This window comes from Cherax quadricarinatus, chromosome 7, assembly GCF_038502225.1.
Source record: "Cherax quadricarinatus isolate ZL_2023a chromosome 7, ASM3850222v1, whole genome shotgun sequence".
Taxonomy (NCBI): Eukaryota; Metazoa; Arthropoda; class Malacostraca; order Decapoda; family Parastacidae; genus Cherax; species Cherax quadricarinatus.
This window is the reverse complement of record NC_091298.1, coordinates 55,280,238-55,296,285: the sequence shown is the minus strand read 5'-3', so window position 1 is coordinate 55,296,285 and position 16,048 is coordinate 55,280,238. Positions and strand designations below refer to the sequence as shown.

General features: G+C 37.2%; 1 protein-coding gene across 35 annotated transcripts in view; it reads right to left on the bottom strand.

Annotated features, from left to right (window-relative positions):
• The window catches only part of LOC128686856 (bromodomain adjacent to zinc finger domain protein 2B), a 709,144-nt gene that overhangs the window by 34,769 nt on the left and 658,327 nt on the right, over window positions 1–16,048 (bottom strand). For 30 of the 35 annotated variants that reach the window (XM_070082464.1, XM_070082491.1, XM_070082470.1 and 27 more), the window contains 3 exons: window positions 14,367–14,512; window positions 13,812–13,847; window positions 1,259–1,459 (listed from right to left, as the gene is read on the bottom strand). In XM_070082464.1, the coding sequence (XP_069938565.1) occupies window positions 1,259–1,459; window positions 13,812–13,847; window positions 14,367–14,512 (383 nt within the window). The remainder of the gene's footprint in view (window positions 1–1,258; window positions 1,460–13,811; window positions 13,848–14,366; window positions 14,513–16,048) is intronic. The other 5 variants (XM_070082481.1, XM_070082496.1, XM_070082500.1 and 2 more) reach the window with 3 other exon arrangements.

The window sequence follows — 16,048 nt, the reverse complement described above, 5'->3', positions numbered from 1 at the left end:
AGAATGTGTGTAAAGGTAGAAAGTTGAAAGTGAACATAGAAAAGAGTAAGGTGATGAGGGTATCAAATGATTTAGATAAAGAAAAATTGGATATCAAATTGGGGAGGAGGAGTATGGAAGAAGTGAATGTTTTCAGATACTTGGGAGTTGACGTGTCGGCGGATGGATTTATGAAGGATGAGGTTAATCATAGAATTGATGAGGGAAAAAAGGTGAGTGGTGCGTTGAGGTATATGTGGAGTCAAAAAACGTTATCTATAGAGGCAAAGAAGGGAATGTATGAAAGTATAGTAGTACCAACACTCTTATATGGGTGTGAAGCTTGGGTGGTAAATGCAGCAGCGAGGAGACGGTTGGAGGCAGAGGAGATGTCCTGTTTAAGGGCAATGTGTGGTGTAAATATTATGCAGAAAATTCGGAGTGTGGAAATTAGGAAAAGGTGTGGAGTTAATAAAAGTATTAGTCAGAGGGCAGAAGAGGGGTTGTTGAGGTGGTTTGGTCATTTAGAGAGAATGGATCAAAGTAGAATGACATGGAAAGCATATAAATCTATAGGGGGAGGAAGGCGGGGTAGGGGTCGTCCTCGAAAGGGTTGGAGAGAGGGGGTAAAGGAGGTTTTGTGGGCGAGGGGCTTGGACTTCCAGCAAGCGTGCGTGAGCGTGTTAGATAGGAGTGAATGGAGACGAATGGTACTTGGGACCTGACGATCTGTTGGAGTGTGAGCAGGGTAATATTTAGTGAAGGGTTTCAGGGAAACCAGTTATTAACATATAGTCGGACTTGAGTCCTGGAAATGGGAAGTACAATGCCTGCACTTTAAAGGAGGGGTTTGGGATATTGGCAGTTTGGAGGGATATGTTGTGTATCTTCATATGTGTATGCTTCTAAACTGTTGTATTCTGAGCACCTCTGCAAAAACAGTGATAATGTGTGAGTGTGGTGAAAGTGTTGAATGATGATGAAAGTATTTTCTTTTTGGGGATTTTCTTTCTTTTTTGGGTCACCCTGCCTCGGTGGGAGATTGCCGACTTGTTGAAAAAAAAAAAAAAAAGTGTCTGGAAAGCAACCCCACTTTTATATGTTTTTCCTTTCATGTAACACATTTATTTATATTTATATTTATTATGATAAGATTTACTTTAACTAATATATGCAATCTGACTATATTACACTAATTTAGAATTTATTAATTCCTATAATAAATATTAGAATGAAGAAAATTATTAAAACAGCTTATTAAAAATATTGCAGTAATTACCTTTACCTTATTTTGCATGGAAGCATTTGTTATTTTCTCTTCCATTGCATATACAGCATCTAGGATAAGAAAATCCACTTTTAGAGCACTCTCGGGTAACCAATGGGATGGATCATCAGCCACAGGAGTGCCATACTCATCATAGACAACTTTCTCACCATCCTCGGCTTCAGGATCCAAGTTAACAGCTTCACAATCAATCTGATACAAGAGAATTTTGTTTAAGCTTATTTCATAACTATCTTGTTACAAGTGCTTTACTCTTTTATTTCTAAATTATTGTAAAAAATACTATATCCATAATACAACCCAGTATAATATTTAAAAACAGGTACTGGTGGGATGCCATACATGTTCTTAAACAAATTTTCATTACTGAGTATGTATGTATGTGCAGAATACCCAAGCATTATACAAACAAGAAGAATGCAGCATAAATAAATTTTATCCTTTTATGCAATAAGCTCAAATTTTTTAAGATTCGTGATCAGCCTTGCTACCCTCTTCCATTCTATTGCTTACTGATGTTATCCTCACATTCTATACTACAGTGACACACATTATCCCATCACCTCAGTAATGACCACTGCCACAAGTAAAAATAAATCAAAGCACAACATAGACAAACGTTGTCTAATTTTAAATGACTAGTAAACTTTTCTTGCAACTTTCAACACAAACTATTCTTTTCTTTTAACATGCTGGCCATCTCCCACCGAAGCAGGATGACCCCAAAATGAAGAAACACTTTCACTGTCTTTGCAGAGGTGCGCACATATGACAGAATACATGTCACTTGAAATGGGAAATATCCCAAACCCCTGCTTTAAAGTGCAGGCATTGTACTTCCCATCTCCAGGACTCAAGTCCGGCTAACTGGTTTCCCTGACTCCCTTCACAGAACATTAAACTGCTCATACTCCAACAGCTCGTTAAGTCCCAAACACCATTTGTCTCCATTCATTCCTATCTAACAGGCTCACACATGCCTGCTGTATGTCCAAAACTAACCTAAGTATGTTTTATAATTCATTGCCTTACAGTATCTTAGAAGAATACTGAGAAACTATATACAACCTCTCCTCACTTAACAACGGAGATCTGTTCCTAAGACCACGTCGGTAAACGAATTTGTCGCTAAGTGAGAAGCATACTATAATGGTAGTGGGTTTGTGTCAACCAATTTTGATATTGTTTTAATGTCACCTTTGCACCATTTATATTTTTAAATGTTTGTACAGTAGTGTATTGTATATTGCAATAGGCAGAATAAAGGAAATCAGCTCTATTTATTTATTTTTTTATTTTTATTAAGGCATCAACTGTTTCCCACCAAGGTAGCGTGGCCCAAAAAAGAAAAACTTTCACCATCATTCATTCTATTACTGTTTTTCCATGGGCACGCTTACACTATACAGGTCTCCCTCAACATTCATGTTTTCCACTTTCGCGGACTTCGAACTTTCGTGAATTCCCTGCCGCCCAATCTTATTTAAAATATGTCATTACATGTGTTAGGAATTGTGGCGGTGGCAGAGCAACTGAGACAACTCCCACTTTGTGTTAGAATCTTTATCTTTTAACACCACACCTCTTGCCAACACCTAAGCACTCACTTCTCTTACAACCCCATCTGTAAATATATTGAACCACCATGGTGGCATTACACATCCTTGTCTAAGGCCCTCTCTCCTACATACTCTAACCTGAGTCTCACTATTCTCATAAAAGTTCTTCACTGCTTTCAATAACCTACCTAATATTCCATACATTTGCAACATCTGCCACATTGTCCCCCTATCCACCCTGTCATATGCCTTTTCCAAATCCATAAATGCCACAAAAACCTCTTTACCCTTATCTAAATACTGCTCACCTATATGTTTCACTGTAAACACTTGTTCTACACACCCCCTACCCTTCCTAAAGCCTCCTTGTTTATCTGCTATCCTACTCTCTGTCTTACTCTTAATTCTTTCACACACTTTACCAGGTATACTCAACAGACTTTTCTTCTTTCTTTCAATGCACCGGCCATATCCTACCGAAGCGGGGTGGCCCAAAAAGAAAAACAGAAGTTTTTCATTTTACATTTAGTAATATATACAGGAGAAGGGGTTACTAACTCCTTGCTCCTGGCATTTCAGTCACCTCATACAACAAGCATGGCTTACAGAGGAAAGATTCTTTTCCACTTCCCCATGGAGAATAGAGGAAATAAAGAAGAACAAGAGCTATTAAAAAAAAGAAGAAAAAACCTAGATATATGTATATACAGCTTCTCCTCACTTAACATTGAAGGTATACAGTGAACCCCGCATTTCGCTAGCCACAACTTTCGTGAAATATGACTTTCGGCAAAACATAGCCTCGCAGTTCACGATTGGCCTCGTAATTCGGCGACCGTCTGGTACGCATCCAACGTCAGCGCGCTCACAAAGCCAGTCTCCCACACCATTCACACTCAGTGTGTCATTGTTTATCAGCGTGTGACCATCATCACACACATTCATACATTTCGTAAAATTCCAATCTTTCTTGTACTTCCAGTTGCTAAATAAGTCACCATGGATGCAAAGAAAGCTAGTGCCAGCCCTTTGGTAAAGAAAGTGAGAAACACAATTGAATTAAAGAAAGAAAGAAATTGAAAAATATGAAAGTGTAGTGCGTGTTTCAGAGCTTGCCAGGATGTATGGCAAACACCATTCAACTATCACTTCAATCATGGCGAAGGGAAAGGAAATCAACGAAGCTGTTGCTGCAAAAGGGGCAGATATGCTGATTAAAAAGAGATCACAAATCCTCGAAGAAGTGGAGAGGATATTGTTGGTGTGGATTACCCAAAAGCAGTTAGCAGGAGACAGTGTTATGCAGCTGATAATTTGTGAAAAGGCAAGGCAGTTGCATGACAATCTTATAAAGAAAATGCCTACAACGAGTGCTGATGTTTGTGATTTTAATGCCAGCAAAGGCTGGTTTGAGAGATTTAAGAAGCATAGTGGCATACACATTGTGGTAAGGCATGGCGAGGCTGCGAGTTGACAAAAACGCGGATGAAAAATATGTTCAGGAGTTCAAGGGGTACAAAGAGACTGAACAATTCAAACCCCAACAAGTGTTCAATTGTGACGAAACAGGCCCGTTTTGGAAGAAAATGCCGAAGAGGACCTACATCACATAGGGGGAAACGGCACTGCCAGGACACAAGCCTGTGAAAGACAGGCTAACTCTCATGTTTTGTAATAATGCTAGTGGGGATTTCAAAGTGAAGCCTTTACTGGTGTATCACTCTGAAAATCCCAGTGTTCAAGAAGAAGTGTCGCCAAGGTTAATTTGTGCGATGTGGAAGGGTAACAGTAAGGTATAGGTCACGAGGGACATTTTACTTGATTGGTTCAATGAAGTGTTTGACCCCAGTGTGAAGAAATACCTCCTGGAAAATAAATTGGAACTCAAGTGCCTCCTGGTAATGAACAATGCTTCTGCTCATCCTCCAGACTTCGAAGAGCAAATGGTCCTCCAGCCCATGGACCAGCAGGTCATTTCAAACTTCAAAAAACTGTACACCAAAGCAGTGTTTCAAAAGTGCTTTGAAGTGACCTCAGACACTGAACTGACCTTAAGAGAGTTCTGGAAAGATCACTTCAATATCCTCCGTTGCATAAACCTTATAGGTAAGGCTTCGGAGGGAGTGACTTCCAAGACTTTGAAGTTTGCTTGGAGAATAATTGTGGCCACAATGTGTACAAGAGAGGGATTTTGAAGGGTTTGGGGCTAACCCTGAGGAGCCTATACCAATTGTGGAAAGTATTGTGGCATTGGGGAATTCCATGGGACTGGATGTGAGTTTCGAGGATGTGGAAGAGTTGGTGGAGGATCATGATGAAGAGCTAACAACTACAGAGCTGCAAGACCTTCATCTGCAACAGCAACAGACCACAGCTCAGGAAATTGCTTCAGAGGAGGAAGAAGAGAGATGGAGGAAGGTGCCTTCTTCAAATATTAAAGACATTTGTGCAATGTGGACAAGGGTGCAAACATTTATGGATGAACTTCACCCTGACAAAGCTGTTGCAGGCCATATTGGCAACATGTACAATGACAATGTTGTGTCCCATTTTAAGGATGTTTTAAAGAAATGCCAGAAACAGAGCTCTCTGGGCAGATATTTTGTGCGACAGGGGTCTAGTGTCTCTCAAGCTGGTCCAAGTACCATTAAAAAACAAAGGGAAGTAACCCCAGAAAAGGACTTTGTACCTGAAGTCTTTATGGAAGGGGATTCCCCTTCCAAACAATAGTGTACCTTCATCCTCTTCCCTCCTCCTGTCTTCCATCAACCCAAAAGTCTTCAATAAAGGTCAATGTAATGTTATTATTATTTTATATATGTATGTACTTGACTTCTCATTGTTTTCCGTATGTAAATCTCTATTTAATTTGGAAAAAAAAAAAAAATTTTTATATTTTTAGGTGTCTGGAACGGATTAATTGTATTTCCATTATTTCTTATGGGGAAAATGGTTTTGCCATTCATGAATTTCGACTTTCAGCAGACTCTCAGGAACTGTTTAGCCACAAAAAATGAGGGTCCACTGTATTTTTAATGTTTATACGGTAGTGTACTGTATATTGAAATAACCAGAAGAGAGGAAATCAGCTCTAATATACATTATTTAGGTATAAATAATGGTCAGAGAGCCCAAAGTAAGTTTGAGGCATCAGTAAATAAGCATGTCACTGAGGAGAGGCTGTACTCACCTAATTGTAGTTGCAGGGGTTGAGACTCAGCTCCTGGCCCCACCTCTTCACTGAACGCTACTAGGTCCTCTCTCTCCCTGCTCCATGAGCTTTATCATACCTCGTCTTAAAGCTATGTATGGTTCATGCCTCCACTACATTGCTCACCAGACTGTTCCACTTCCTGACCACTCTATGACTGAAGAACTACTTCCTAACATCCCTGTGACTCATCTGAGTCTTCAACTTCCAAGAGTGACCCCTTGTTTCTGTGTCCCCTCTCTGGAATATCTTGTCTCTGTCCACCCTGTCTATTCCACGCAGTATTATGTATGTCGTTATCATGTCTCCCCTATCCCTCCTGTCCTCCAGTGTCATCAGGCTAATTTCCCTCAACCTTTCTTCATAGGACATTCCCCTTAGCTCTGGAACTAACCTTGTTGCAAACCTTTGCACTTTCTCTAATTTCTTAATGTTCTTGACCCAGTGCGGGTTCCAAACTGGTGCATGCCTGTGTAGTGTGGCTTAAGTGTAAATAGAAGTAGCAAGATATACCTGTTATCCAGCATGTTTATAAGGCAGAAAAAGGGACACCAGCAATCCTACCATCATGTAAAACAGTTACAAGTTTCTGTTTCACACTCACTTGGTAGGACGGCAGTACCTCCCTGGGTGGTTGCTGTCTACCAACCTACTACCGACCCTTATATACATTATTTAGGTATGCATACTGGTCAGAAAGCCCATCGTAAGTCTGAGCTGTTGGTAAACGAGTACGTCGCTAACTGAGGAGAAGCTGTATAGACAAACTGTTGAAAGAGAACAACAGGGAACTAACTAAAGAACTGGCTGAGATGATAAATTTCCTAGAAAAGAAGGAGCAGGTGGAAAAAAAAGAAACTACTCACAGTAATGAATCATGCACAAGTTTATAAGTAATGTGAATCACACAAGGAAACTAGTACCAACAAATGTATAAAGATGACAAATATGCAACAATTTAGGAGAAATATGCTCACAAGGAGCTTCCCTAATCCACTGGACTGGAAAAGTTCCCCGCTTAAACGCTTAAACGGTCCAAACAGATCGACGTTCAAATCCGTAGTGCTCCAAAGTAGATCTACTTTTTTTTTTACATATTTTCAAATATAACAAAAAAAAAATTGTAGGTAAAAGTTTTTTTACAAATTTTCAAATGTAAAACAAGAAAGAATATCTACATTTTTTACATGCTTTCAGATGTTGAAAAAACATATATATATGTTTGGACCATTTAAGGGTTAATATAAAAGACAGAGTGTTTTCAGTGAATTCATTGCTATCATGGACTGATGCCTTAAACTAAAACAGGGTCTGGAATAAATGATGCTGATATTTTGTGAGCTCTATAAATTAATAAATGATAACATAAAGTAGATATTGTGTTCTGAGCACCTCTGCAAAAACAGTGATTATGTGTGAGTGAGGTGAAAGTGTTGAATGATAATGAAAGTATTTTCTTTTTGAGGATTTTCTTTCTTTTTGGGTCACCCTGCCTCGGTGGGAGACAGTTGACTTGTTGAAAAAAAAAAAATAAAGTAGAAATGCATTACAGAACACCTCCCATTCCCAAACTGCTGAAGATTCTTCAACATCTATACAAGAACCACAGGCATCCAGCTTGATCTAATAAGATAACATCAACACCCGTCTACAACACATTTGCTGCCAGAGGGGACTGACAAAACGTGAGTCAAGTTGTACTGTACACACAGTAGGTTCTCCACTACAAACCATAATGCATTCCTGAAAAACCATTCATTATGTGCATGTACAGAAGTAGGAACCTAGCTTTCCATAAATGCTCATGTTATAATCAGAGATACACTCCAGAGCCATAATATTTCTTTTCTCATTTCATTTTTTAACTATGAAATTAAAAATATTGTATAGTTTGGTATTCAGATGAGTCCCTTTCTCTCTCTCTCTTCCCTTCATCCTTTTCCCACTCCCTACCATTCCCTCTCTCTATTCCTTACCTTCCCTTCCCCTTATGTTACCTCCCATTCACTCAGACTCTCTTTTTCAACATATCTAACAACAATACATTTTACATTTAAACCTACAGGGGTCATATAGCAACTGGAGGAATGGGAGGCTATAGTAAACTGAGCCAGGGTAGAGAGAGGAGAAAGAAGGTATGTATTACTTGCCCATCCTTTTCCCACTGGTTGGGGTCTTCCCTGAGGCTGGGGACTCCCCCAGGTTCCGTGGCAACCTACCGGACCTTCCCTGGCTTACCAATCATTCCCTGTTCTGCCCTGCCCACTAGCCACTGATAGGTACCAGACTTAGACAGCTCTGCAGGCAAACAGAACGTAAATAATATATCTAACAGTTCTCTACCACTCTCTACATGTGCATAATATGAACATGCACAAACTATAAATGCATTAGGTAAAATAACTAACCAGAAAAGTAACGTTAATATTAGAGATTAAGAAAATCACAATTTTATAACTATACTTCTGTATCAATCCCTACCAAATAAAAAACTCTCCACACATGCACAATATGTACACACAAACTATCAATATATTTCAAGAAAAACAAATTATTGTGGCAAAGATAATTTGTTTGAATATATGTAATTATCATATCTGCATTTAACCCTTTGAGGGTCCGTCCCATAGTTCTATGGCTTTGAAGCCAGGGTCCAAGCTGTAGTTCTATGCCATGACTTCAGCTCACTCAGATAATCTGTGAAGAGGAAATTTGGGTCTAGATATGAGAGAATGCATCTATGTGGTAAGTGTGTACCATATAAAACAAATCCTGCAGCAAGCAGTGCATAATGAGAAAAAATGAGACTGTTTTTGGATTAAAACAGCGAATTTGCGATGTATATTAGTATGTTTTTTACATTTGCATTCGCGGTTTCTTAGTCTCATTTGACAGAATGGAAGATATATTACAGAAATAGAGATTATTTTGATTGGTTTTAGTACTGAAAATGGATTGAAACCGAGCTCAAATTAGTAGAAATGTTCGATTTTTGCCAATGTTCAAGAGTAAACAAATGACGTCACACATCCAATACATGTCAACTGGTGGGTCTAATATATGTTCACAAATGCCCTGATATTATTTATACAATTATTACAATATTGCATAACAGTAAATCTTCTATTTTTTGGTGTAAATAAAAATTCATTATATGAATAAAAAAATCAATATGGAATTCATTTATATAAAGCCTGGAAACATAACTAATAAACAGAGGAAATGTTATTTTAGTGCCAGGAATGCCTGCTTTGTTTATTCTGGACCCTATTTTGAAACTGGAATATTTTGAACTTTGTGTGAAATTGGCCTAATTACAAATTTCTGGTCAATTTATTGGATAGATGAAATAGTTGACTAGGCGATTTTTTGTCCTCAATCAATAAAGCAGAAGTGATACTAGCGAAATACCTAAGAATTTGATCGAGTGGAATAATGCAATTGGCCTAAAATGGGAGTTAAATTGAGCAAAATCACTAATGCGTAAATATCGCTGACACAGCAAAATTTGCAAGAGCATAATTCCATCCATTTTCCATTAAATTTTGTACTTTTTGTTTTACTGCCTTAAGAAAAATATTCTCTTCCATTTCATAAGAAAAAATATTTTTTTTTTTTTTTAAATTCTTGGACCCTGTGAACAAGTCTCAGATCAGGGGTCTGGACCCTGAAAGGGTTAAACAGTTATAAGTTATAAATTTAATCCAAAGTGCCCTGATTTTAAGTCTGGGATCTATTGCATATGACTAAAAAAATTTACCAAAATTCAATGAATTCACACAAAAACACAGCATCTCCACCTAACCTTCAGAGTGCAGGTACCTTGCTTCTCACCTTCACTCTACAACATTACTATTGCATTAATTTTAAGATTTTCTGTAATTTAAACTCCTCTTCTCTGTAGTATATAGGGGTCATACTGAGCATTTCTAGGCTACATTGTAATTTTAAAGAGCTTAAAATGTGAACTTAAATAAGCATCTATTGTAATGTACATGAATGTGTAAAAAAAAATTAGTTAAGATATATTAGGCAAGCACATTTTTTGCCTCCTGCTCATCATTTTAAGTATTTATTATTAAACATATGACATTTTATTTCCCATTTCCATGGCTTATTTTGTACATTTCTTGCAACAAAGACAAAACAATTACTATTGCTACATAACACGATGACAATACTGATAACAGGTAAAAAGCAAAGCAAATTAGAAATACAGTATAAAAAATTAGGTTAGAGCTTCTATGTCTATAATTCTACATACTTATTATTTAGTACCACGTCAGTTATGCCCAATATGTCAATATAGTTTTAGATAACTCAGATACAAACACATGCACACACTCACACTCATGCATGCACCCACTTGCGTGTGCACGCATGCACGCACATGCACACGCACACACAAAAGAATTTAAGGTATATAAGTGTATTTACATGCTTGACTTCATTAGGTTATGTCAGTTTAAATCGTCATGTATCATACTGTAATACTGTGCTCTAATGTCCACATAAGATCACTGTACAATACTCAGTTTATTATTTTAGATAAATTGTCTACTAAAAAAAATTGGCTTTTTTGGAAGAGGCATGGAATGTAACCCAATTTATCCCATGAGTTATTCACTCCATCCATCATGATTTAATGTATAGTTCTGTGTTTCTGGAACAAAAGATAGCTGTCTACTCTAAGTAAGAAAGTTATGTCAGTAGATGGCTTAAAAAGATTACAAACAGATATTAACACTGTTCTCCAGCAAACAAAGGAAACTATCATGATGTTCAAATGCAATAAATTCAAATTGATTTGATATAAATAGAATTGAGACCTCAAAATAAACACAGGGCAGAATGCAGGCAGAGTATATTATAGACTAATAACAGATGACTTATCGTTTAATGAACACAGTAAAGGAAATGCTTCGGAAACTAGGAAAATGATAGGTTGGATTATGACAACTTTCAAAACAAGAGAAATCACACTAGTGATAGTACTGTACTATTTAGATCCCTTGTTCTTCATATTCCAAATATTGTTATATTCTCACCATGCCATTCAAATCAGGAGATATATCACAGTTGGAAAATGTACAATGTACAGAGATTCTTTACAGCTCAGAAAGAATGAATAAAACATCTAAATTACTGGAAATGTCTCAAAACCTTTACAATGCATTATCTGAAATGAAGAAGAGAAAAATACCCGATAATATATGATGCAAATAGAAAATACTTAAGTGTCAGGTCCCCAATCTTCACACTGCCATAATCACTTACTGGAGAGATAGAGGAAGTGTAAGATAAACCCAGTGAAAAGCAGGGCTATCATTGAAAAAATCTGGGAGCACTGTGTCAATCTGCTGTGCATGACTCTCATAGCTATCTCCCAGCAGATAGCTATGAGAAATACTGCTTGAACAAAAGCAGAGGTTTTCAAGAGGGAACTAGACCTATTCCTACAGGAAGTGTCAGATAAGCCAGGCTGTGATGGTTATGAAGGCTTGTCATCCAACAGTTGCAACAGCCTGGTTTATAAGTCAGTCAAAAAACTTCTGGCTACAGGCCACGTTGTGAAGGTAAAAGAACCTTCAAAACCAGTCACAGGTATGCCACAGACACAGCATGTATCTGCTGAGTATGTGATGCTCAAATAAAACCCTATTACAGTATTTGTAAGTACTGCATAGACGAATTCTGGTGAACATGTACATCTACCATTCGTGGAATGGAAATCAATGCTTCTAATAGAAGCAACAAAAAGTGAAACCCCTTATGTCACGTATCCTCCACTAAAATGAAGTTTTTTTCTCATATGTTCTGTATATTTTTGCTCATAACGCTGTTCATCTTAACTATTAGTTTCAGACACAAGGACTGTAGTCTGTTTAATTTTCTTCTTTGCAGCACTCTGTCCCTCTAATAGAGAGTCCAATCAAGTCTTTAAGTAGTAAATCTTTACAGGAACTAATTATTAGACAGTCTGTCAGTTTCCTCACTTTCTCAAATATCTAAAATATTTATTTCCTCATTTAAAGCTGTTCATGCCTGACATGGTGACAAAACGTAAACCATGGGCTTCACATAGGTTGTGCATGCTGAACTTGGCATTACATTGGCGCTTCAGATCCAAGATGTATGTTATGTAATGGTCAAGGTGAACCAATAAAAAATAATTCATGGACTCACAGCATTAACAGTTTACCTCATGGCTGTAAATCTATGTTGTAGAGTATTAAACTGCTAAGTTAACTGGTCATTAACACCTTCACTTACTACTTGGTTCACTGTACTTGAGAAGGTGCGGTACCTATATCTTGCCACAATGTGCATGTCAATGTGCAGGAGTAAATATTATCCTTGCATGCCTTTGGTGATCCTTGAAGTGAGCAGATAAAAGATAACATAGCAGCCTGCTAGGAATCTGTATATACACAGTTTATTTTGATTTAAAGTTTCATTTTGGCTCAGGAAATCTGTGATTCACTTTTACCCCTCTTGTATTTACTGAAAGCTTTACTTCAATTAGGTCTCTAAATGACCTGATTTATAAAGCAGGGCCAATAAATATATGACTGGTTCTGTATTGCTAAAGTGACCCAGGCCTCATCCCATCCCAGCACCACAACAATGCTCCAGAGCCATCATCACCAGCAATCTGCATGGCCAACAATTTGGAAAATCCTTACAAATTATATATTCAATGTCACACACGTACATAAAATGAAAGCATTATGCTACCAAATTACAAAACTTAAGTCTTTACTAATTAAGTCACATATCCAAATGTATTCTGCCTTAATAACATTTTCACACTACTTCAGTCACTAGACTAAAGACTTTCTATTGGAAAGTCCATGTTAACAGCTTTAACTAAAGGGTCAATTTCTTAGAAAAATAGTAAACAATGTTTTAAACAGTACATAGCTAATACTAACACATAGCATCAATGTAAGTCACTTGATGTGTAATAGTTGTAATAATTTTTCAATTATTTTTAGGCATCAGCTTTGTTTAGCATAGTTAACCTTAGAAGCAAACTGACAAGGGAACTAAAATAAAAAAAAATCTTAATTTTCTAGCTAATGTTTACCCTATGCAATATTATCCTATTCCTTAACTTTTCTTTCACATAACAGCTTTCTCTCTCACTCAAATACTATACTATACTACATTATAACACTTATGTATGTGCAGAGGTAACTAGGATTTTTCACTTATACATTATTCTTATTTCTTAGTGGAAGCAAGTAATAACTACAGTACTATATTTAAAAGCAACTCACTATAGCCTACAAATAGTGAAAACTAGTTGCAGACTGCTTCAGTGAATATAAAGAGCAATAATCAACCAAAAACAATTAGTTGGCGAAATATGTAAAATAAATTTGCACGTCACTTGACTCAGAATGTAGAATATTATGATATTATGAAGATGAAGCCTTTCACCTCTGAACAGAAAATCTTAAACACGAGTACCAAAAAAAATTGCTTTGTAGTGCATCGCTTCATCACATGCCAATAAAAAGGCACTTCCAGTGTAATTTACTCAGAAATAACTGGAAGCAGTCATTTATCTAAGTTATATCAGAAGAAATGTTTGGATACAATATTTGGTGACAGCCTCTAAGCCTAGCTTAGGACTATCATGCCCCTAGGACTTCAACTTCACTCAGATATGCACTGATGCAGATGGAAACGAAATGCAGCTATAAAAAATATTTGACAAAGCCACAAACAATGACTGAGAGTGAGATTTGCATTTTACTTTACTCACGGATGCCACCAGAGCCAGTCTGTTTTTGTGTGTCCGCTACATGAAAAGTATTCCACTGCTCAAATACAGGACTAGAAACCATCCACATTACAAAAACGTGAAAATATCGCCAAGTGTGAAGAAGGCAAAGCAGGATAATGCTAAATGTTTCACTCTTCAGCATCTGCATCTCTCAGAACTAATTAGTTACACTAATCCTTAGGACTCAACAGCTACCTGCTATATTATTTGTAAATTATATACAGTCAATTCTGTTGTGTACAAATGTTTTAAATAATTGTATATTAGCTAACAAGTGTTCACAGTTAGTGAGCATAATTACACAAATTTAACCACTTTAGAATTATCTGCTTTAGCCTTTTCAGTCAAATTTCTGAAGAATATTTCCATATGGACAAAAATGTAAACCATAAAAAGAAAGCCTTATTTATCAAAGTTCCTAACAAGATAATTTGTTAAATATATATGTAATATACATAATCTACATTCTTCACAAAATTAGTCACAATATTCACATGATGAACAATTTTAAATCATCAGGTATAAATGACTTACTTTAGAAAGGGCATTCTTTACTATAGTAAGATTCTTCTCAATGAAGCGCTTAAGCTCTCGTTCTCTTACACCTCTTTCATTTAATGCAGCAATCATTTCACGAAGCTGCTCAAGGTCCCCAACATGCCACCATCCTGTTTTGTACTCTATAGAAGAGGAAAAATATACATGATTAGTCATTAGTCTGTAATGAGCCCAAGAGTAAGAAAAAAGAAAATTGTGATATGGTAACAAAGTACAACGGACCCCTGCCTTACGAACGCATCGCATTAAATTAAATCCACCATACGAAGCATTTGAATGCAAAAATTTTGCTTTGCCTCATGATAAAAAACTCGCCTTACGTGATTTGTCCGGGACGCGTCCCACGTGTGGCCTCAGCGCCAGTGTTTACAAACCAGCCAGTGCGGTCGCATCTACTCATACATTCGGTACATTTCACATTATCCCAGTATTTTTAGTGCTTGTAACTGCAAAATAAGTCACCATGGACCCCAAGAAAGCTTCTAGTGCCATCCCTGTGGTAAAAAGGGTGAGAATTAGTATGGAATTGAAAAAAGAGTTTAAGGAAATGTGTGCAAAGTGGGTTGAACTGCAAACCTTTACGGATGAAAATCACCCTGACACAGCTACTGCAAGCCGTGTTGGCAACCTGTACAATGACAATGTTATGGCCCATTTTAGGAAAGTCTTAAAGGAACGAGAGTTACAGAGCTCTATGGACAGATTTGTTGTGCAACAGAGGTCTAGTGACTCTCAAGCTGGCCCTAGTGGCATTAAAAGAAGAAGGGAAGTAACCCCAGAAAAGGACTTGGTACCTCAAGTCCTAATGGAAGGGGATTCCCCTTCTAAACAATAACTTCCACGCTCTCCCCTCCTCCCATCCCATCAATCATCACCAGATCTTCAATAAAGGTAAGTGTCATATATTCTATTCTTAGTAGAGTAGTAATTGTGCATGTGTTCTTCAGTTTGTGTGTATTAAAATTTACATTTCATGTGGTAAAAATTTTTTTTTTTCATACTTTGGGGTGTCAGGAACAGATTAATTTGATTTCCATTATTTCTTATGGAGGAAATTAATTCGGTTAACGATAATTTCAGCTTACAATGAGCTCTCAGGAACGGATTAACCCTTTCAGGGTTGGTGCCGTACTAGTACGGCTTGCACGCCAGGGTTGGTGCCGTACTAGTACGCATAAATTCTAGCACCTTCAAATCTAGCGAGAAAAAGCTGGTAGGCCTACATATGAAAGAATGGGTCTATGTGGTCAGTGTGCACAGTATAAAAAAAATCCTGCAGCACACAGTGCATAATGAGAAAAAAAAACTCCATCCGTGTTTTTGGTTTAAAACAGCGACTTTGCAGTGTATTTTCGTATGCTATTTGTGGTTGTATTCTAGTTTTCCTGGTCTCAATTTATAGAATGGAAGACTTATTATGGAAATTGAGATGATTTTGATTGGTTTCACAATGAAAAGTACCTTGAAATTGAGCTCAAAGTAGCAGAAATGTTCGATTTTTGCCAAATTCAAAGGTAAACAAATCATGCCACGCGTCCAATACACGTCAACTGGTGAGTGTAATGTTCTTTCACAAGTGCCCAGATATTATTTATACCATTTCTATGCCACTTCTACACGAATGCAGTAGTCTGCATAACATAAATCTTCTATTTTTT